Below are 23,503 nucleotides of genomic sequence, written 5' to 3'. Positions count from 1 at the left end.
TCTCCCTGTTCATCAAAAAAAACATTTTGGTATATTTTCCATGAGTAGAGTTAGAAGTGTATTAGCTGTGAAAATTGTGAGCTCTGTCTCTTACTGCAGTAGGAAGTGTCCCGCAGTGTGCCCTTACAGTGCACCCTTCAGGTGACAAGGAAGTCCCAAGAATCCTTATGAAGAAGCTGTCACTGGACAATTGAGATGTTTCAAATTTAAGAAGCAAGCTTCTGCTTGCTGTTTTTGATGGGTCAGAACGGGGCGGGGGGGGGAGGGAGGGGGAGGGAAGACTCCGCAGAAATAGAATAATATATTTGTAATATTTTCAAATTTTCTGTAACTTCCATGATTTTTTTTCAATTTATTTTTTAATTCCAAAACTGATCTCTGACAAACCGTGCTACATCCTCGATATTGCAGAAGGAATCTAGTGCTCTTAACATCATTTAATTGTGCTTTTGCATCTGTGCGGCTGCTGGTGAGACTGTGATTACACTGTATTTATTAATAGGTGCACAGTTAGCAGCCTGTGCTATGCAGTGTGTTGTACAAATGGCTCAGGATTCAGTTTAAATTTTCCTTGAAGTTTTAACTTATCCTGAGATCCCTGAAGTTTAGTTACTCTCTGCAAGTTGTATAAAAACTGATGAGAAGTACAGTTTGTACAAAAGAATGTAAAGTTTCAAATGGGCGGCACTTATATTGGTGTAAACCTTCAGAAGTACAAATATGTGCAGCCTTACCAGCTGCTCTTTTGTTACAGAAATGCACTCTATTCCCAACACGTGCCTTTTGGTCTCTAGTTAACTGGACGAATGTGAGGATGCAAACCAAAACACGTTAAAATGAGTGTCCTTGGTCCCTTCCAAAAAAAAAAAAAAAAAAAAAAAGGCATTGAGGTCCTGGTAAGTGTTGGTTGTTGCAGCCCCACTGGCCAGTGTTCCTCAGGGGAATACTATGAAGTGCTGTTAGTAAGCTTATCCACTGAAATGCAATACAGCAGTACGTGAGATGAGCAGTGTAAGTAGTTGTTTGAAATCGTAGAGTATTCCACTGTATTTGCCCTTGATAGAATTCCAGTGATGGTAAACGTGAGCAAGAAACTGGTGGTAGCATTTGCTGATGAAGGTTGAAATTTTCTTTCTCATTTAGCCATAACTAAATGCTGCTTTATGCTTTGCATTTCTTGTAAATCTGAGTACGTTAGTATTTTAAAATGATGCCACGTGCTCTTTCTCTGTTAGCAATGGTTATTAAAAAGGATGTAGTGTGGGACATTGAAGTTGATGGGCAGTTTAATTGAGCAGAAGTATTTTTCTTGCACTAAGAGCAGACGGAGGTAAGTTCCTCTTCTCGTAGTTTTCTTGATGTTCCTTAAATTCTGTTTTCTCACCAGGAAGATGTTTTGTGATTTTATTTCTCATTTGCAGAAGTTCTAGAAATACAATCAGTCTGCAGTTGTTTGTTTTTTTTTTTTAATTTAGAAATGAGAAAAACACTATTTCTGAATCAACCTAGCTTGGTTATTTTTACTGATCTGAATCAAAGGAAGACTGCGCTGCTGAATTGTTACCATAAACCTGTATGATGGATGGTTGTCAGTCTGTCATTTCTGCAAAAGCTTTGCAGTTGAAACACAGGTTTTATGAGGAGCAGCCAAGGTTGCTGAGGTTGTGCAGTGTGGAGAACAGGAGGCTCAGGAGAGACCTTCAGCCTCTCTCTGACTGCCTAAAGGGAGATTGTAGTGACGTGGGGGTCGCCCCTTCTCCCAGGTAACAGCAGTAGGAAAAGAGGCAATGGCCTCAAGATGCACCAAGGAGATTCAGGTTGGATATTAGGAGAAATTTCCTCTCAGAGTGGTGAGGTATTGGAACATACTGCACAGGGAGGTGGTGGAATCCATCCCTAGAAGTTTCCAAGAAAAGGGTGGGCATTGCGCTAACGTGATCCTTGTGGTCACGGGCTGATGGTTGGACCGGATAATTTCAGTGGTCTTTCCAACCTTAATATTCTATGATTTCATTGCTAATAACGAGTGTTTCGCTCCTCCAACATACAGGATAGTTGAGGTGCACAAGCTGCTTGAATTCAGCACTATAGCTGTGGTTTGTTTTTCTCACAGGCTGGCAGAGTTGCTAAAAGCTGACTAGATCATGATTTTTGATTTTCAGTTATGTAAGTTTTCTGCTCATGTCAGCTGACCCACAGGCATCCCATGGTGCTGCTTCACCGTGTTACCAAGTCTCCAGACTTTTTCTTTAAATGCTGCATCGCCACAATATTTACACCAAAAATAAGTGCAACCACCATCTTCCTCTGACACTAAGGTTTGAGCGAGAGGAAATTCACCACCTTCTCTTTAGAACCGTGCCTGGCTTTGAGCTCTATCTTCTCAATTTGGGTAGTTTACCTTACGTTTTCGTCGAGGTGCCCTGTATTTCACTTAGCCAAGTATTTTCTGCCAGTGATAAGGGTGATTGCTTAAGCTATGGTGTTAATTACATGTCACTTCTACAGATGACGGTGGTTTGGTGTTCCTGTTCGTTATGCTTAGGCGAGATCAGATGCCACTCTTGCCATCTCAGTTTAAACCAGCCAAATAAAACAAAGGAGAAATACCATGGTTTTATTTAAGCTGTGCATCTCTAAATTAGATGGAAGAAGTCAAATGACATTCTATCTACTATTTTTTAATTCAGTGCTTGAAACTGGCAGATGTTTTGCATTCTTTAATGCAAATCTGACCTGAAAGCATTTTGTATTCTTCTATCCAGTCTTTGTCAATATAACAGTGCGCCTGTCTGCTCGATTTGAGGGGTAGAAATATCAAACTGACTGTTTCTGCTGTTTCAAACAGCAGCTTCGTCCAGTTCTTTATGGACCCCTTGGTGTCAGGGTGTGGAAGCAACCCAATTTTTCATTGTGAAAAACAACAGAGAATAGATGATTAATATCAAACATTTCGTTACTGATAGGAAACTTCAGAGGGCTCCCTGGGTGCTTGTATTTCTTTGTTCTGTACTGGTGTACATAAAAGCAGCACCTATTTTGCTGATCAGTAAGCAGGTTTTTTGTTCTATCCTAGGAGCCAAGAATAACCTTTCTTTGTTAAGTCCAACCATTTATCTCTGCAAATATTCCTTTCAGATCTGGATCTGAATCTGGATCAGGACACACTGAAGTGTTCTGTAAACTGAATAATGCAATTTTTCTGGTGTTAGGTAGCCTTACATTCAGAAGTTGTTGGCTTGCAGTCAGATAAGTCCTTCAGCTTCCCTCAGCAAAGATTTTGTATCATCTGAACTGATTATGTGTTTTAATTGGATTCTCTGTAAAAATATAGATTAATGCTTGTGCCTATTTGTGAAATATGTAAAAGATGTATGTCGTTCTTGATTATGGGCAAACTACAGATTACATCATTTAAACTTGCCATCAAGTTTGAATTTGAAATACCTTAGAAGGTGTTTCATTCAGTTCTTGTGTGGGCAGCATATTTAGCTTGAATGTATGTCACTGACATCTGGTGTTTGTTTTCTGTGATTTGAGATGGGGAGCGATAGGTGGAAGCTGTGATGTCAGTTGTATTTTATCTGTCTGTTTTGCCAGACTTGTGGGCCACAAGTGTCTGTATTGCTTTTTAATGGTCTTTTACATTTCATCTTTCTCATGAAATAAACTGTAAATGCACCTACCTAGCTGTAGGTTAAATGACTGTTAGAACATGATGTTGTCACTTGGCTGAAGTCGAAGTCTGAGCAGCCTTTCTCTCTGCTAATCCGGTACTGATGAATATCAAGTAGGAGCAGTTCAGTGAATCTGTAAAGACAGTTACATACAATTGGCTTAAATAGGCTTTGATCTTAAAACAGCATGGGCTGTTTTTAAAAAATCCCTTAGAGAAGGTGTAAGTTATTTTGAATTTGATCTGCAAAGTTTAAAATCTGTATAACAAACAAACCAAAAAACCAACTTGCAGTGGAAATGTCACCTTTCATTTCTAAAGAGTGGGAATGTCTAATCTGTTGGGTTTTTTTTTCTTTTCCAATTTGAGCTTTTCCTCCACTCAAATCTACTCAGTCAATTGTCCAAGTGTAAGGTAGCTTAGGAAGTATCTAAGCCCTAATATCAGCTTTCTTCAGTTTGAAGTAGATGCACATATACTGTGGTCTCTCCGTTTCATGAGTAGTGTGACTTCCTTTAGATAAAGCCTTGCAGGCTTAGCTTTAACCTTTGAAGGAGTCAAGCTGAAGCTTGAAAGGGAGGGAGAAGGGAAGCCACATGAAAAGTTTCATAGCACCGAGTTTAAGTGAAGAGAGAGCATAGATACACTGGAAAAGCGTTGTTTGAGTTCTAAGCAGCATGATAATTAGTTGACTTTTCAATTATAGTCATTCCCTTTCTTAACACTGTGGATCTAACTTTTGCGTAACTGTATGTATTCTCAGGAAGGAAAAAGTACAGAAATTCCTTCTGTTTGTAAAAGACGTATGAAGGATTTTGATCAAGGCAGCTGCCTGTGTTAGAAAAACAGGTTGATTCCCTTCAGTTGGGAAGTTTCACTGCTGTAGAACAAGAAACAGCTCAGCCAGCAGGTTCATCTTACATTTTTGAGGCCAGTTATTTTCCCAGTTCAGTAAATGACTGACAGAAATGTTTCTGCTCTGTTTCTTAGGAAATCTGCAGCAATGCCAGGATCTGAACCTTTCTCCCTTCTTTACAATGCTTGCAACATTGCAGTTAAATGCACTTGTTTCCAATTTATCGTGTAATGTAATGCAGGTCTTGTCAACTGCAAGATCAGAGGACGAATGCAGTGCTTTACTTGTGTGTGCTCATTATTCTCCAATATTAACTTGATCATTTCCAGTGCTTATTTTCCTGTGATGACAGTTGTCTTTGGTGGTCAAACCTTAGAGCCTGCAGGCATCTTTAGAGTCTCGGCACCAACCTCCTGCTCTCAACAACCTTTGTCTTCAGGTCATTTTTGCAACAAATTATTAAAATTACTCTCTGTGTTCCAGCTGTGGAGACAGCATTAGGAACAATTTGTCCTCTGCTGACAGGCCAGGCTGCTCTTGTGCCATCACAGCCATCAGAAGATGACACTGCATTGCTTTACATCACATCTTCTAGTACCACTTTTTCCTGTTTGAGAAACTTTTGTTTCTTTTCCAAACTTGTTTGGTTGCATTACATTTAATTTGGGCAGAGCCTTGTCTAGATCACCTCCATGCTAATAAATTAATGCATAGTCTCTGAATGAATTTGACCACTTCAAGCGAGTAGCAGTTCTTTCTGTTCCTAAGATTTGATCATTTGGAATATTGGCCCTTTTCACACTCAGCATAGAAATTGTATGAAGTAACTACTCCCTTATGTATGTTTTTTTTTTTTTTTTTTTTTAAGTACACATATATATTTTTAAAAGTCTTTCAAAAAATAAGGCCTCTCTGAAATTCTAACTTTTTCAGCTGTATCCTGAATATATCTTAGTGAATGGATAGAAGGGTATTAAAACCTTCCATATAAAAATGAGGATTATTTTAACTTCATTTGATAAATAATCTGTAATACAATTAGGAAATAATTGCAGTTGTTAAACTTTTTTGCAAGTGTATTTGAAATGAATGCATCAGAACTGTCTGTAGGCATGTAATGAATATAACAAAAAACCAACTAATAAGGATCGGGCTGTCCCCTTAAATTGCCTTTTTTTACCCGCTATTATGTCATCAAACTGTGTAGAAAATACCTCTTTCTTACAGACTTTGCTTTCTTACCTTGCCTGTGAGATTTTGAGGGTACCAGAATCAAAACAGGAGCTGGGTTTTTTTGTGTGCTGTGCACTGCAGTTCTGAACACTTATTTCCAATAGTAGTCAAAAGCAAGTAAAAGATTTTAAATCAAGGGTCTTAAGATAGATCTCAGAGCTTCCTGTGTGAGATCTGTGATGAAACAACTGGCTTTTCGTATTATTTCTGCCAGGGAGGGATGGTTCACATATCCCTTAAGTAATCTTTTGCAGCAGTCTGATCCCTGAGTTGCTTTTAAGGTCTTTTGCAGGAAACTTTGTGTTGCTGGGTTAGTGCATCGCTAGGGGTGATGGCAGACTGTGTGTATGCCGCTCAGTTTGGAAACCTTGAATAAGTTGCTGGTGCCCTGTTACCTCCATAAACTAGCCAAGAAAAGCATTGGAGGAATGTGTTCCATTGCAAGTGCTGAGGGACTCTTCACTCGTGGTATGCAGTTGAGGTGGATATTTGGTATCATTTACCTGAGTTTAGAAACTGGGGGGTCTGTGGGCCAAATATGTTTCTTTTATGCTTACATTTTAATTCAACTTTACAACTTCAGTGATCCACCCAACAGATAAGACATCCGGTCTTTATCTTGGGACGTTTCATCATTGAGCCCTACAAATTTGTAAAATTCAAACTAGGTTACAAAAGCACTGCTACTCTGTGAATAGCTTAATCGTTATTAGGAGATTGATAATCTGTTCATGTCAACCATCTGAAAATGCTTCCCACTGCTTCTGTGAAATACAAAAGGCGGTGAGAAGTAGAGATGAGAAGAAGTGAGCTAAAATACATAGGAAGAGTCAGGAAGGCAGTTTGCAGGCCTGCGCGCTGATGTTTTCTACTGTGGCTTTAAAGTGAGTGTGAAATTAAAGACTAAATTAAAAGCCCTAAGCCATGTTTAAAATTGGCTTTTTCTTAAAGAAATTGCAGACATATTGAGAGTCTCAGTGTGAATTTGAATATGGCTACAAAGGAGTGGATAATAGGATGCTTAGCATTTGTAAGTTACTTCACGCAGTTAATTTCAAGTGTGGTAACAGGGAAATTTTAAATAAAGAAGTGTAATGATATTTGGAAAAGATACAAAAGACTGGGTAATGGTTGAAAATTATCATATATGAAGATGAGTTGTACAGTAAAATACAGACCCAACTAGGAAAGAATAGTGGAATGGCTCGCGTTATCTTGATTAAAAGCATAAAGTTAGCTGCTGTTACTGAAACATCTAAGGCAAGTCTTTGTTTTCTTGAGTGTTGCTGAGCAGATAGTATGAAACGCATCTTCCTGATGCAGACGTGAGGTCTTGACTCTGCTAGTTAAGATGTATGTCAGCAGGCTTTGGAGTTTTATGGGCAGCTTTTAGAACACGGAGAGTGATATGGATGATACTCAGTAACTTCACCTGACTGCAACAGACAGGATCACAGAACAACCATGTGAAGCTGCTAAATGCAAAAGATGATAAGGAGAAGGGGAGAAAATTGGCTGAACAAGAAGGAATTGAGAATCAAAGTTTCTCTTGGAAATCTTAAAGTAACTGTAGTGGTAATGTAGACCAGTCTTTCTCTTGGTGGGGAATTCTTGTTTGCAGCTACGTGACTGCAAACAGAAGAAGGTGTCTGTTAGACAGCTTGTATGGTCTGTTGGTTTTTAAATAGGCTTGTAAGAAATGCTTATGCTAAATAATGAGCCTAAACAGGAGAAGTGACTGGGGAAGCATAGCTGTGATTATATACCAGTACCAAGTTCTGTTCAGCACAGCTGTCGTACCCAAGCTACTAGAGGAAACTTCTTAATGATTTTGCATTGATGAATTTCAAGAAATAGATTAATAAAATAAAACCCATACTGGAAAGAAAACACTCAATAGACCGAGCCAGCACTAACAGGTAAAAGAGATGCAGCACTTCTTGTTCAACCCCACCTTCTATGTGTGCCGTTGTAAAATGTCAGTTCTGTAGGGCAGTGAAGTGACAGATAACTGAAATTGTCTTTCTGTGTGATGTGCTCATCATCACGAGTTCTAAATGCTAGTTTCTGCACTTTGCTTGAATTACGCTACTCTATAAGAAAAATTTGCTGCAATGGGAATGAGTTCATCAAGAAGGAAAACAACAGTGCAGTTAAGAATACAAGCTGAGTTTGCTCAGGTCTTGAAAGAATGAGAAGTGTTCTAAAAAGGCATTAAAACGCAAAGAATCAAAATGAGAAGACGTAGCTGTAGAATGAAACAGGTGATAAGAAAGAGAAAATACACTTGAGAAATTGCTTCTTCGTTTTTCTAACCCAGATTGAGAAAAGAAAAATATACGTGACATCAGAAATGAGGTGCTGAGTAAATTGGTGACTGTAATTCAGTACTGTTCTCCTACTAGAAAAATTGTGTAATGCAGTTATGCTCAGAACTTTGTTTTAAGGCTGGTTATGATGCAGTATTTTCCTGTGCAGCCTCTGGCTGTTTTTTGGCAGTGGTACCCCAGAGTTGTCCATGATTAACATGAACAAAGTGCCTCTCTGCAGAACCAAGAGGCTGTTATTTTTTGTAAGGAGGCAGAGGCAAGCAGTAGTTCTGAAGATTTGTCTGTATGTGGAAATTGAAACTGCACCAAGGTGTGAACTAAAATGGACTGTCTATTTAGAGATATTCAGAAGCCATCTGGACGTGGTCTGGGCAACCTGCTCAGGGTGTCCCTGCTGAGCAGGACAGCTGCTCTCAAGAGGTCCCTTCCACCCTTAACTGTTCTGTGATTCTGTGATGTCTGCTTTCTGTTCCCAGATCTGGAAAAAGGATTTTCAGTGCCTGTGGGGGTATTAACTGATAGCTGGATTAAAAGAGATACAGGGTTTGTTCATTGGCTTAAACAATATTCTGTACGGTTGATTTATTCTTAAATACTCTGAGAAAATTCAAGGCAGATTTAAATAGAAGTACAAACACATGATAGTGTATGTGATAACCCTGTAAAAACAGCTGTGAAACCCAGAAGGTAATTGTGATGAGAAAGCAGGTTGCAAAATGGTACTTCTTTTGCTTTACACTGATGATGGCATCTTGTGAGGATACTTCCGAATTTTGACATATCTAGCAGAGACAGCTTTTAAGGTTTGATGTAATGCCATGACTGAGGAAGCTCTAGATATAACCCTTGTAGTAGCAGCTGGAGGCTTCTGACATAGAATAACTGTAAGGAACTTTTAGAATCTCATTCTGTGACAGATTTTGGAATTGAGGCACACAACCATGTAATTGTGCTACACCACATTTCAAAAAAATACTTTCGAAGTCATCCTGCGTTTGTTTGAGGCACTCTGAGTAGTGTGAACAGTGTGCACTGTTCCTAACAGTACTTATTCTGCAAATGTAGTGAGAGCACCTCTCCAACCAGCCCCAATCGTCTCTTGGAAATGGGTGCAAATGTACCTGCATGTATTTTATTAATTAATAATTATTACTTGATACGAGTAGAGATGCTAATTACATCTCACCAGGTTTGACAGTAGATAGTAGATTATGTAAAAGGAAAGAAAAGGACAAATGTTTGGCACGCATGGGTTCAGTTATGGTGAATTTGGCATAGTCTGATTTTCCCTTTCGATATTAACTTTTTAATAACACATTACCTAGTGTGAATAAATACGTGGATGCTCTGGTTTTAATTTTCTCTGCTGAAACGTGTATGTGTTCTTAAAACAAAGAAAGCATTAAAGGTGTTGTATGTGTGGTACTGTAACAAAACCTGACCTTAGGAAATAGCATTAGAAATACTGGTCAGTGTGAAGGATGTCCCAGGGAAGCCAGTGCTGGTGCTGCCCTGGTGTTCCCTCCTCACCAGCCTGTGCCCTCTGCCAGCTGCACCTGGAGCTTCTCTTCGGGCCACAATTCCCAGGAAGCTGCCAAAGCCAGGGAGAACAGTGCCTGGGAGACAGGTAGGGCAGCTGGGGGAAAAGGCCCGCTGCACTGCAGGGAGAGCAGCTGCAATGAACATTGCCTCTTCTGCTTGAGAATATCAATTATTTCTTCAGAGAATAGTCACTGAAAAAGGACAGGGATTCAAAATACAGAAATAGCCCGAGGTCTCTAGAAAATGAGTGTCGTGGCAGAAGCTGTGCTGACCCGTAAGGACCATGTGCTGACCTAAATTTCTTAGGAGCTTGGTGAAAGCCAGGAAGCATTAGGAAGGTCAAATAAAACCAGCAAGCATTTTAGTCATGTTGTTAGCCAACTGCAAATAGTTCTAAGTCTCGAGATGACTAAAGTATCCTGCTTTCCTTAGCTTTACATGGTACCTACGTCTTCGTAAGTCTACTCAAAATAGTGAAGTGTGATGTCATTTACAGATTGAATTTTCCCCTTGAAAGCTTATGAAGTTCATTATTGGGAAGTACAGGGTGTGTTCTATGAAGAAATCTGACTTGTTATGAATTCATCTTATACAGAGCTGATACAGCGGTGACTTAAGCTTTCTGTTGGACTGTCACATTTAAAATGACTTTTTCAGAGGACGATCTGTCGTAGAGACGTATTGTTCACTCCGTTCTGTTTGTACTTAGGGATGGAATTGCATTAGTGTCAGTCCTTTAACACTGCCCTGCGTTCAATCACTGCCTGTTCCTGTATGTGTAATGGGAAAGCCCTGTGGCGTTGTGCTTACCCCACCTCAGGTGTCCCTGTGCCGGGTCAGCAGGATGTTGGCTGAGTTGGAAACCCCACCAAAGCCCTTCGGGAGAGGAGGCTGCCCTGCCCTCAGCCTTGCAGCTTGCTGGGAGAGCCAGTGGGATGCACTCTGATTTGGCAGATGTTGCTCTTGCTTTGCTTTTTATTTATTTAAATGTTAATATCCAACCTCCTCACTTCATTGGTGCTAAGATCTCACTAGCGAGCTGAATTTTCAGATACTGGTATCAAACTATTTCTGTGGATTAGATGTTGGAAATGAGTAACAGATACGTAACGCTGGCTTGGAGTCCAAGCGTGGACAGCAGCTTTTCATGTGTCAGGTAACTCATGTAGAGAATGCTTTGTTCTTTGAGTCACACGCAGGTAAAGAATACTGATTTTTTTCTTAGCAAAGCATTTCCAAGGTCTTGAGGTGAAAGTCCATTCTTCGGATGCACATGTGATCTGGTTGGTAGGTGCTCCTTCTGCTCCGTCTTGTGGTGCTCAGTGACAGTGCTGCCACACACCAATAAAATGCTTTGGTAAACAATTGAGTGGGGTTGCTCTGTGCTTATCCAAGTGCCTTACAGTTGCTGAGATCAGTCTGAAGCGCGGTGCTGTCCTCACAAGAAGCCGTGAGAAGGCAGAATTGGGACGTGTGCCTGTACGTGGCTGCCCATTAGCTCAGCACGTGAGGCTATGGCATGCCCAGCAGCACTGCCCAGCCCTGCTGGCTTCAAGTCATGCTACTGCAGAGCAGCAGCGTCTCTGCAGTCTGTCACTGCTATAATCAGCTACCTCCCTGCCAAATAGTTTGCAGAAAAAGAATGTGAAACCTGTGTGAGGTAATGAGGTTTAAATCCCTGCAAACACGGGCTTGGTGATATCGTTCAAACCCAGACAAGATGCTGCTCTGGTTTGAAAGTGCTGCTGGCACAAGGTCAGCAAAAAATCTCTTCAACTCCCTCATTTTTAATTGATCTTGTTCAAGAGTGAGAGATGTTGGGAACCAGTGCAGAGGAGCCTGGGGAGCCAGGGCACCAGCAAGAGAGCAGAGAAGCTGAGGAGGCATCAGCCCAGGCAGGCTGTGTGCTGGGCTGTGCTGTGCTGTGCTGTGTGGCAGAGATTGACTGTAGGCCTCCCATAGACCATGTTTCCTAAAGCTCCAGTTACAAATTCTCTTGTGCTTTAAAATGCCAGTCATACCGAGGTGGTACAATAGCTTAATCCCACGGATGGGAGGCTGTCTCAGCCTGTGCCCTGTTGGTGTCTGCTGCCTGAGTGCTCAGATGTGAGGGCTTTGATGTATTGGAGTTCACTTGGAGAAATAAGGGCTCAAATATAAAATGAGTTAACCTCTGACTTTAGTAAATATGGTATTTTAATGGAGATTTACTAAATCTTGTTCTGGAGGCTTTGGTACCTAAGGTAGTACATGCACTTAAGACAACAAAGTTCCTCAAAATAAGGGGTTGTGTCTGAGTGTCCACACCTGGGCACAGGAAAGCAGCTTTGCCTACTCAGACCTGGGTTTTGGCCTGATGGATGTCGAAAATTAAACATAAGAACTTTTTGAAAAAGCCAAGCTAGTTATATGGTTTTTATGTACTTAATTGTGTTTTTGCAAGATAGAAATTAATTAGTTTTGCCAGCCAAACTGGAATGCTTAATAATGTATGCAGAATATATTCCTGCTATTCTAAAATAGTTTCTAAGTGATTTGTTTTTTTCTGCTTCCCTGTAGATTAAAGCAAAAAATTATGACAAAGTGGAAAAGGTGAGTCCTGTTAATATATGCCATATAACTCTGTAGCAAGAACAAGTAGCTTGTGATTCAGCTAACGAGATTGAAAAAAAAAGGAGAGCTGCCATTGATTGTGTTGTTGAAAATACAGATACGAAGTTTCAATAGCGTAACTTTGTTGTAAGCAAACTGTAATTAGTAAGTTAGTAGAGGAATCTCTCTGCTTAATTCTCTCCAGTTTCCTTGCGTAGCATAAAGGTGCTTTTGTCAAAGGATGAGTAGTTTGCCTTGTTATTTCTTAAATTTCAGTTATAAAGACAGAGGTTTTATTTCGTAGTGCATAGTGTTAAAAGTAGAAGCTTAACATTTTTGGAATCCTGATCACGTCTTCTTGATGTATTGAACAGTTATTTCAGCGATGCCTTATGAAGGTTTTACACATTGATTTATGGAAATGTTACCTTTCCTATGTACGTGAAACCAAGGGGAAGCTGCCTAGTTACAAGTAAGTTGACAGCGCTGCTCTGAATTATTTGTGTTATGTGAATCTTCACTTAATTTTGGAGGAAGGGGTGGGAGGAACTGCGGAACTGCCGGGGGACTTTGCAGTAGAGTGGGGTTTGCGGGTAATTTAATCTATTTAAATCTGCATTTAATCTATTTAATCTGCATTTTGGAAACACCTTCTTTAGAGTTTCTTTCGTTGAGCTTGGTGAGTGAAATTACTTCTCAGTCTGGGTCTGGGTGGAGAGGTGGGACAGCAGCAGGGGAGCAGCCAGAGCAGCCGTGCGTTCCCCGCACCCGAGGCTGGTGCTTGGGCTAACCTGCAGTGCGCCTCTTCCTCAGTCGCAGACTGCACTGTTCTCCCCCCTCTTCTCTGCCCTGTTCAGGGTCTCCACGACATTCAACGTTGCTTCCACTTGAGGTGCTACATTTGAGTAATAAAAGTAAATCATTTATTAGAGCAAGCTTGGGAAGGCCTACCGAACATAAAAAAATCAAGGTGTCAAAACTAGGGGGTCTGTTAGTTTTCATCTCTTATCATTACTGCATTTTGCTCGTTTATTATCCCCTGAACAGTCTGATGCTTTTCTTCCTGCTTGAGGTTTCAAGAAATATCAGTAACTTTCAGCGTTCTATGCACTGTTTCTTTCCCAGCCCACCATAATCTCTGTATCCTACAGCAATCTGGATGGTCACTGATCCATTAACAAAAAGAAATAGACTTCTATTTTTTAAAAGACTGTTTTGAAATAATTTTTAAGAAGTTATTTTCCTCTTCTACCCTATATCTTTTTTCCCATTTAACTTTCCTCTATTTTTCCTGATAACATGGACAAAAAAATTAGGGAAGTAATGAAAAATATTTGAGGAAAGGAAACAAAAGATAGTGGAAGAGTAAAAGCTGTTTTCATTGGAAATTGGGCAAGGAAAAAATTCTGTGAACATCTTCAATTTTGGGAAAATCACTTTGATTTTGAGGGGGGTAGGAGATCTTATGAAAGATTCTGGCTGGGTTCCACATGTGGAGCTGCTCCTCATTGTCCCAGGTTTGATGTTGCTAGGGAGCTACAAGGTTTGGGAGTTTTGAGAGAGAAAAGGAAACCACGGGTACATCTGCTGGGTACGAGCCTGTAGACAGCAGTTCTATCTTCTCCACTTCCTCTGCAGTTTGTGTGCTTGGATTCCCACATTCTTAAGGAGGGGGTCTCGGGAACCATTAATGTGCTACGTTGCCACCAATAAATGCAAACGGCTTTCTTTTAAACAAAAATCTATATGCAGAATTGAAAGATGTCCCAGTGCAAAGTTCTGCTCTCAGCTGTTGCGTGATGCTTTTTATTCCTCAAGGTTTGCTTAGACTTTGCTGCACAAAAGAATGCAGAATAAAGAATTTTTTAACATACTGAAGAATTGCCCTTTGGTCTTTGTGGTTTGTTCTTTTCCTCAGAGAAAAAATGGCTCAGGCATATGATTTTGCTCTGGATAAGATTGGCATGGAAATCATGTCATACCAGGTATGTTTCTGCTATGAAAACACATCTTATTTCTAAGTTGATATCAAGTACAGTTAAACACTGATTTCATCATATGTACTATTTTTTCTTGAATAGATCTGGGTGGATTACATCAATTTTTTGAAGGGCGTGTAAGTACCTTGAAAGATTCTTTTGTTTCTTTTTTTTTTAAAGTCAATATAATGTCAATGTTCATACCAGATATGATCTGTTACAGCTGACATTAATCTCTCTCCCCAACATTTAGAGAAGCTGTAGGATCTTATGCAGAAAACCAGAGGATAACAGCTGTCCGCAGGGTGTACCAGCGTGGGTGTGTGAATCCAATGATTAACATAGAGCAGCTCTGGAGAGATTATAACAAATACGAAGAGGTAATCAAAAGCTTAACACTTGTTTGTGACTTAAAGATATAATAATCTTATAATCAGGTATGGTGCCCAAAATCGGGTCCACTAAATTAGGTGCAAGAGATGACAGGTACTCTGCAAAGAGGCCCTTCTGTACCATGATGGTGGTCAGACACTGGAGCAGGCTTCTCAGGGAGGTGGTTGATGCCCCGTGCCTGTCAGCATTCAGATAACACCCTCAGGAGCACGCTGTACCTTCTGGTCAGCCCCAAGGTGGTCAGGCTGTTGTCGTGGTGAGCTTTGAAGGGCCCTTCCAGCACAACTGCTGTCAATGTCACACTGTCACACTAAGCACAGTAGTGCATGGTGGGTATGACGGCATTTGGCTGTGATGGTTTGGATTTCCTCTGCAGTATTAAGTTGCACGTTCTCAAGTGCATACGAAATGCTCTTCACTGTTACAGCATTGACTCAGGTGAGTCTGCTGCCCCACTGCCGTCAGCAACGTCCCCGCTGTCCTCAGCTCAATGACCCGGAGGCTGATCAGTAGCTTTCATAAACACTTCTGGTAACAGCTTGTTAACCTGCCCCAGTCACACAGGTGGGAGTGCTGAACTGGGAGTCGATGCCTCTGTGCTCAGCACTGCTGGGCAGGCACGTTCCCACAGCACCCACCTACATCCCATACTGCACCCACATTGCATCGGTCAGCCATATGCTGTAGAGGGAAGAAGGGACCGTTTCTCCTTGTTTCTGACTACATACCAGTTGTAGGACTGGTGACAGGAGGGCCACCGTGTTTAGCTGGCAGGAGTGCCTCCTGGCACCCATAGCCCTGAGCGTGTCCTGCAGTAGCCTGGTGCTGCACTCACGGCAGCCACTTGAGAAGAACCAAACGATCTGCCCTCTGTGCTGGAAAATGCTCCATCCCACTGCCAACAGCCTCCCTGTAAACTTTTGTCTCTTCCCCATCCATGCTGTAAATGAAAACTATTGCCTCTTGTTCCTACCACTTCCATTGGTACACAGAATGCTGTCAGAATGGACAGTCAGAATGTCAGAACGCCTGGCCTGTGTTTATTCTGTGTCTTCTTGGTGAGGCAAGGAGGACAGGGCAGCTGTACAGACAGCACTGCTCATCTGAGGGGAAACCACTGCTGCAGCAACAGCCCAGTGAAAGAGATTGGTGTGCAGCTCCTAGCACCAAAGGTTACTGGGTGTTTGCTGCAGCTAAAACATGCTTGAGTAAAAGCCCTCAACTTGCCCGCTGGCTCAGTCGGTAGCAACTGGGTAGCAGTGTCATGTCAGCTGCACGGGCTACATGGGGTGCTGCTGGGTTTATGTTCTGTGGCTGTCCCAGATCTCTCAGCAAGAAGCCAGCTGGTGCCCATGGCGTGTTGGTACCCAGCTCAGATGCCTCTTTGGAACAGGACTAAAACTGTATTGTTTCCTCAAAATCCTGCCAAGCACTTCAGGAAGATCAGCCCTGACCCAGGCCTGGGCAAAAGGGCATTGCCTGTCCTGCCATCAGAGCCGCTCTGTTGGGTAGGCGCTCCTGGGACCCCATAGCTTGGCCCACATCCCCATGGTGTGAGCTGTGCTGTGGGGCAGCACCATGCCCTCAGCAAGCAACTGTCTGTCCAGGCATTGTGCCGGGCACTTGTGGGTCTCACAGAGGGATGGCTATGGCCATCCAGTGCTTCAGGAATGGGGCAGGAGGCAGAGCAGTGAGATTTGACTTGTCCAGGGAAGCTGAACGGTTCCTATGCTGTCCTCACCTTCATCTGGTAGACAGCACACAGCAGCTGGGCAGGGAACCACGGCTCTGTGCGTAGGCATTGGCCACGATTTAAAAGGAAAATTCTAATTTGCAAACACATTCATGCTTCTGCTTTCTCCCTCATCTGATTTATGTAAAGCTCATTGTGTTTTGAAGGCCATGGTAAGATTAAAAATGTACTGAGATGTTTCAGGTCACCTAAATTTTAGCGTTGAATTTGTTCCCTTGCAAGTAAGTTCTTGCCCTTCTGTGAAACGGGCTCTTTCTGTATGAAATGAGATTTGGCAATTCCACGTTGAGCCGGTATATTACCAATTCTATGTTACCAATTCCCTTGTTTTGCCCTTCTGCAGGGAATCAATATTCACTTAGCAAAGAAGATGATTGAAGACAGGAGTAGAGACTACATGAATGCACGACGTGTAGCAAAGGTACAAACTTCTGATATGCTTTGATTCCATTCCACAAACGGGCATTACGCATGCTTCTCACTTTAACAGAAAGTGCACGTTAAGGCATTAAGCTTGGCACGCTGAAATACTCATATCAGTTTCATAAAGTGAGTTTTTAATATGCTTAGATCTGCTGTTCAAAGCATCATTTCTGTTCCAGGAATATGAGACTGTCATGAAGGGGCTGGACCGCAATGCCCCCTCTGTCCCCCCTCAGAACACCCCGCAGGAGGCTCAGCAGGTGGACATGTGGAAGAAGTACATCCAGTGGGAGAAGAGCAATCCTCTGCGTACAGAGGATCAGACTCTCATCACAAAAAGAGGTAATTAGGTACCACTGTAGGATAAGAAGGGTTCTATTTCTTAGCTCCATTGACGGTCTCCAGGGTAAATAATAATAATGTTTTAGCATTCAGGGATTGTGGTGTAGCAGAAGTTGGTCAAGTTTTTTCTTTCCGTTCTTGAATTGTGTGGATGTATTTTTTTTCTTTGAGCCTGTTTAGTTTTTGCTGAAGGCAAGCTGAAAGCCATGTGTAGATTTGGGGTACAGCGCTATGGCTGTGTGCCACCAAACTTGGGAGCTGTGGATCGCAGCCTGACCTTATGGCTGCCGTTCCTGAATGAGTTCTGCTTCCTGCTCTGAGGAGGAGGCGGGTTGTAGCTGCTGGTTGTGATTCATCAAGTTCCAATGATGTAAAAACTGCAATTGTGATCATTCCGTTCAAAGCCCGTTCGTATTAATAGTTTCTAATTTAATCGCTGTTTTCTGTATGTCATTGTGCAAGGTAGTACTATTTCTGCAATAATATACAAGGAATATTTCTTACATTTTTCCCCCTAGTTATGTTTGCCTATGAGCAATGCCTTTTGGTTCTGGGACATCACCCAGATATCTGGTATGAAGCTGCACAGTATCTTGAGCAATCTAGTAAGCTGCTAGCTGAAAAAGGGGTAAGGAGAATGCTGATAGCTTTTTTATTTTCTTATTTAATTGCTTTAACACGGTGTACTGTTGTTAATGTTTTCTCAAATAATATCCAAGGGGGGAGTGAAAAATCTCGAGCATCTTAAGTTGTGTCACATTCAGAATTTTAAATTTGGATGTTTTAATTAAAAAAAAAAAAAAAAAAAAAAAAAAAACCACCCTGCATCTGGGATGATAAGAATTAAGAAAAACTGTTGTAGTGCTGTCTGGCTTTAGGTTGGGGTTTGTTTTCTTGTGAGGTTTTCTTTGACGTCTGATTCCTTCAGTACTGGGGAGATGAGTGACTCCTGCTTGGAGTGTGATGAGGGCGCTCAGTGGAACTTGTTGTGCAGAGAAGAGAATCCGTGGGCAGGCTGCAGGCATTGAACAATTATCGCATTTATTTTATAACAGGACATGAACAATGCTAAACTTTTCAGCGATGAGGCTGCCAATATTTATGAGAGAGCCATCAGCACTTTACTAAAGAAGAATATGCTTCTCTATTTTGCATATGCAGATTATGAAGAGGTGAGCAAAAAGCGATGTCGTGCCATAAACGCAAAGACATCTCCCTTCAGTACTGCCGTGTTTTTGAAACACACCAAATACACAGGCCTTCTGAACATTTAACTAACTGATTCTTCTAACTTTAATCCCATCCAATATTTCTGAGACTAAGCTGACAAAATGAGGAGGGAAAAAAAGCATAGTTTTAATTGTTTTGAAAATGTAATGTCTCTCCGCTTAACTCCATTTTTCAAACAACTATGAAAGTGAAACTGGTTAGTTTACATTTACCAGAGCATCAGTTTCTTCCCTTACGAAATGGGGTAGGAGAGCATCTTTTCTGTCAAATTCTTGGAGGCTGAATTTTCCCTTGGCTATCACGGTGTTACACAGACTTGATGAGTGATGCCTGACACTGGTTGGTTTTGCACATGAGCCATCAGGAATGAAGACGACGTCCCATTGATCAGCTGAGGACTCGCACATCTGCAGTTGGGTGCATTGTGCCCGCTTACTGTAACTTGAGTTTCTGCAGGAAGATCTGGGGCATAAAAGCAAACCAATCTTCACCCTTAAAGAAAAAGCTTCCCTTGGCTTTCAGGGCAGCCTCGAGCATCCAAAGCATACCAGCTATTAAAGTTTTTCAGTGTTGCACAACGCAGCATGGAGGGCTGCAGTTGGCAGCAAACAGAATGGGATTCTTTGAAATGTGTAGGTTTGGAAGTGAAGATGGTGATTTTCCTATTTGCTGTGCAAGTTACTTTTCGTTGGAGAGGAAGGAAATTGTCTTCTTGGCCCAAACACCTAAAATGGCCATTCTGCTGCACTATTACTAAATTAGATTGCAGGTCTCTATGAAAAGCACACTAGGAAAAACAGAATGGGGAAATTAAAGGTGGACGTATATTGGTTTCCAACTGAGGAAAAAAGGAAACAAAACTCTTTTTTCTCCCTCATACTGATTTTTGCATCCCCACAGGTGGTTTGTAGCAGTATTACTAAGCAGTCTGTATTTTTGTTTATGTGCTTTAGAGTCGAATGAAGTATGAGAAGGTGCACAGCATATATAACCGGCTCTTGGCTATTGAGGACATTGATCCCACTCTGGTAAGATGATCTCCTGTATTGAGTTCTTCCACATTTGCATTTCCACCTGAGTGCACCCACCACATGGGGAAGTGCTGACGTGAGGTCTTTGGGTCGCAAGAAGAGCTGAGCAGGTGGAGATGGCAGAACTGGATTAGCATTGCAGCTGGTTTGGTAACTCCAGGCTGTCAGCCATCCAGACGCACCAAGTTATGCACACTTTTACTCTCTGCATCTTTTGGAGAATCTCTTAAAAGAAGTTATGAAGGTGTCACGTTTTATAAAAAGCTCATAAAGAATTGGTGCACGTTTTTTGCTGGCTCAGCTGAAATTTCCCTTTGCCTCCCCTTTACAGATTAAAAGCACGTCGCTTTTGCCTGTTGCCTTCCCTAGAGAAATATATTCTTCTGTGTAAAAATAAGCTTGCAGATAAAATTGTAGTTCACCACGTAGTTGTTAAGGTGTGTTGCTGTGCATCTATTTTTGTTGTGCCGTAACAGCGTTGTTCCTAGTGTCAGCTGTGCTGGCACAGAGCAAATAGGCTGCAAGCTAACCTGCCCTCAACAGGTAACTTAGTTTGTAAATAGGTGTGACAAAGCAGGAGAGAGAAGTAAAAAAGGACTGAGGTCTAAAATTAAGCCGGTGGGTGCCAGAGGAAAGGTATCCATTTACTGGCATATTCTATTCATTAAACAAAGACTACAAAGCTTTCCTTATATGCTCCTCTGAGAAGGCACAGGCCAGCCCCTCCCACAGGAGGAATGCAGGAGTTTGTGATCTAATTGTGAGCGGAGGAAGAAATGCAAATCACAAATTAGCCCATGAATTAGATAGCACATTCTTGACGTTCTGATCAGGTATGGCTATTTGCAGACAGCATGACCTGTGTCTTGGCTTCCATAAAAAAAGAGTAAGAGGTTTCCATGGGCTTTTTGCCTCTGCTTTAGCCCTATGGGTGTCTTCACTTATTGGAAAATTGTTGTTTTTACAGTAAATCCTCTTTCTCAGAAGGTACAAGCTTATGGAAATTGCACTCATCTAAGCCCCCTGCCTTGAGAAATGTGTTTTTAACTATTTTCACTCTGGGCAATTGGTCTTAAGTATTTTCCATTTTTTAAATTCATATGTGGATAATTTTGCCTTGTTGTTTTTAGCATAGCAACGCAGAGGCAGAACACAGTCTTGTTTGTTTCCAATACACCTTGTTAGCTGTAATTTGTGAGTAAGGATTCTTTCAAGTAGAGCTACAAACTGCATATCCTAGCACTCTTTGTTATCACTGAAGGTGACGCTAATATGCTCCTTTGTAGGTTTACATCCAATATATGAAATTTGCAAGGCGAGCAGAAGGCATAAAATCTGGAAGAATGATATTTAAAAAGGCCAGAGAGGACACCCGGACCCGCCACCACGTCTACGTTACTGCAGCTTTAATGGAGTATTACTGCAGTAAGGTAATTACAGGTGCTTGGTTTGGTCCTGAAGCAGCATGGGACAGCGTGCGTCTCACTGAAGCTGATGGCTTTTTCTTTTTAATGTTTGCAGGATAAATCTGTGGCCTTTAAGATTTTTGAGCTTGGGCTGAAAAAATACGGAGACATTCCAGAATATGTACTGGCATATATCGACTACCTGTCTCACCTTAATGGTAAGCTTCACGTACTGAGGTGCCCGAGGAAGCATTGGGCTGTGTCCTCTGTGAGCTGAGCAGAGGTAGAGCTTTCTTCTGCCACCTGTAAGCATAAATATATACATATTTTTGAGTCAGAGTGTCAGTAATTTTGTAATAGCTGTAGGTCTCTGTGAATAAATGCAAGGCCTTTCTGTAGATCTCCATCACAGTGAGCTGGCTGCTCATTCACAAGTGAGAACTTTTGGTCTAATACCTGTGGAGGAATATACAACAGGGCCCAATTAAAAGTTACTGAGATAAGCCGTTGTGGTAATTAAAGAAAGCTGAGAAAAAAAAAAACAGTTATCCTGAATAAATGGCAAGCAATTGTTCTGCTGTTACTAAAGAACCTCTATGGGGACAAGTTTATTGTGACAACAAAAAGAAATTTGCAAATAGCAAATTCACAGTAGAATGTAACGCTGTTATATTGTTGTATGCATGTTCAGGTTTTGTTCTCATTACTGAAAAACAAATCAAGGTATCAGAATGTCAGTCTTTAGTGCAGTGTCCACACCAAAATGAGCTGTATTTTACTCAGTGTAATTTTTTTTTTTTTTTTTCCTCCTGTTTTTAAAGAGGACAACAACACAAGGGTTTTGTTTGAGCGTGTTTTAACTTCAGGGAGCCTCCCACCTGAGAAATCAGGGTAAGTTTGCAAAAGATGCTTTGCTACACTGAAAAGCCACTTTCAACTACAAGTAGCACAAAGTAACAAGGGAAAAAGAGAGAATTAGCTACAGATATTCCTTCCCCCCTTAATGCTGTCTAAAATAGCAGCAACCAGACAGATTTGTGCAGGTTCCTATCCTGCTCACGGTGACGGCCATTCACTTGTTGATTTTTAAAACCTTGTTGACATGGAATTGTGAGGGAGAAAGTGCAAGGTCCTGCTGCGTGGTAAGCACTCAATAGTTTTAGCAGGTTATGCCATGTACCACTCAGTGGTGCTTCAGGTAGGTGAGGAAAGGGAGCTGACGATGTCTTTCAGGTGAGGAGAATGCTGAATTGTGCCCAAGCAACCAAAATAAAACTATGAATGAACCAAAAAAGGCACAGATTAACCACTCACTGGCACATTTTCATTGCTGCTGTTTAAATTTATTCTCTGCAGAATAGTTACTAGACCTTTTGTGTCCCAGGTGTTCACCATTATTATTGCTCTGTCAGACACAGGCATCAAAACTAAGAAATCAATTATTGCCCTGCTGTGCATGGTCGTTCTACATTTCCCTTAAAAGAAAGGGAAAAAACAAACAAACAACAAAACAGATTATTTAAAAGCAGTATCTTCTTCAAAGGTGAACTCCAAAGTGGAAGTTGAACCATGTCCAGAAGTATGGTCAGACGTTGCTCAAGTTAGATGTGAGGTTTTGCACAAACCTGAGTTGCAAAGGAGCACAGCGCTCATCCAGTTCAATCCCCTGCCATGTGCAGGTCGCCAAGCAGCAGCCCAGGCTGCCCAGAGCCACATCCAGCCTGGCCTTGAATGCCTCCGGGGATGAGGCATCCACAGCCTCCTTGGGCAACCTTTCCCTTTTCTTTTCATGACAGGGTCTGTTGCAGAGATGAGCTGAGTGTATGGTGATTCAAGTCCTCTACTACTGAAAGCTTTTACCAAAATACGTGAGGCGCTGGGATAGCAATGGATGCTACAGATCAAAATTAATAAATGCTAGAGATGGCAGCGTGTTCCCTGATTTACCTCATGAGCATCTCTCATCTTGAGATTTTATAATTTGGATTTTTTTCTCCTTCAGTAACTGTCTGTTTATCTGTTCTTTTACAGGGAAATCTGGGCTCGGTTTCTAGCTTTTGAAAGCAACATTGGTGACCTTGCCAGTATCCTCAAAGTTGAAAAACGGAGGTTTACAGCATTCAAGGAAGAATACGAGGGTAAAGAAACAGCTCTGCTTGTAGACAGGTATAAGTTCATGGACTTGTACCCTTGCTCTGCAAGCGAGCTTAAGGCTCTTGGTTATAAGGTAAGTAAGTGGGTAATGCCTCCTTTTACTGTTTACTGGTTTCAGTCATAGCAAACTTGAGCGGTTCCTTCTTTAGCGCTTGTTTTTTTTCCTGGTAGAATCTTCCTCCTTTGTTTCAATTGTAAATGATAATTAAAGTGCTTCAGTGCCGCTTTTTGGAATTTAAATTTGAGGCCAGAAGCCTGTGCCTAGTGGTCTCCCGTCACATTCCTGACCACATGTGTTTAAGTGGTGCATGAGTCCCCTGCCAGTCCATAGAGCTTGGGAAGTCGGTAAGATGGGAGTTGTGTGTTAATAGACTGCCAGAGGCAGAAACAGCTCTGCTGGAGAAACTGCTCTTTCCCTTATATAAGTAGGAACAGAACCTTCAGCTCCTATCTCCAAACAAGCGCCTCAACTTCCTTTTATTTCTTATATAGATAAGTGATTTCTGAGAAGAAAAAAAGGTCAGTGAAGTTAGCAAAACAGCCCAACTGTTGGGCTTCACAAT

The 23,503-nt window shown here is 41.6% G+C and overlaps 1 protein-coding gene across 1 annotated transcript in view; it reads left to right on the top strand.

Moving 5' to 3' along the window:
- CSTF3 (cleavage stimulation factor subunit 3) overlaps positions 1–23,503 on the top strand; it is a gene marked incomplete at both ends in the record, with an annotated part of 43,238 nt that overhangs the window by 17,014 nt on the left and 2,721 nt on the right. The window contains 14 exons of the mRNA XM_079537847.1: positions 12,197–12,229; positions 12,604–12,701; positions 14,148–14,214; positions 14,311–14,345; positions 14,462–14,588; positions 16,698–16,775; positions 16,957–17,119; positions 17,638–17,747; positions 18,175–18,291; positions 19,303–19,377; positions 20,667–20,810; positions 20,902–21,004; positions 21,608–21,677; positions 22,818–23,013. Coding sequence (XP_079393973.1) covers positions 12,197–12,229; positions 12,604–12,701; positions 14,148–14,214; positions 14,311–14,345; positions 14,462–14,588; positions 16,698–16,775; positions 16,957–17,119; positions 17,638–17,747; positions 18,175–18,291; positions 19,303–19,377; positions 20,667–20,810; positions 20,902–21,004; positions 21,608–21,677; positions 22,818–23,013 — 1,416 coding nt within the window. The remainder of the gene's footprint in view (positions 1–12,196; positions 12,230–12,603; positions 12,702–14,147; positions 14,215–14,310; positions 14,346–14,461; positions 14,589–16,697; positions 16,776–16,956; positions 17,120–17,637; positions 17,748–18,174; positions 18,292–19,302; positions 19,378–20,666; positions 20,811–20,901; positions 21,005–21,607; positions 21,678–22,817; positions 23,014–23,503) is intronic.

The sequence above is a fragment of the Tetrao urogallus genome, assembly GCF_951394365.1.
Source record: "Tetrao urogallus genome assembly, chromosome: 6".
Classification (NCBI taxonomy): domain Eukaryota; kingdom Metazoa; phylum Chordata; class Aves; order Galliformes; family Phasianidae; genus Tetrao; species Tetrao urogallus.
This window is presented reverse-complemented; position numbering and strand designations above follow the sequence as displayed.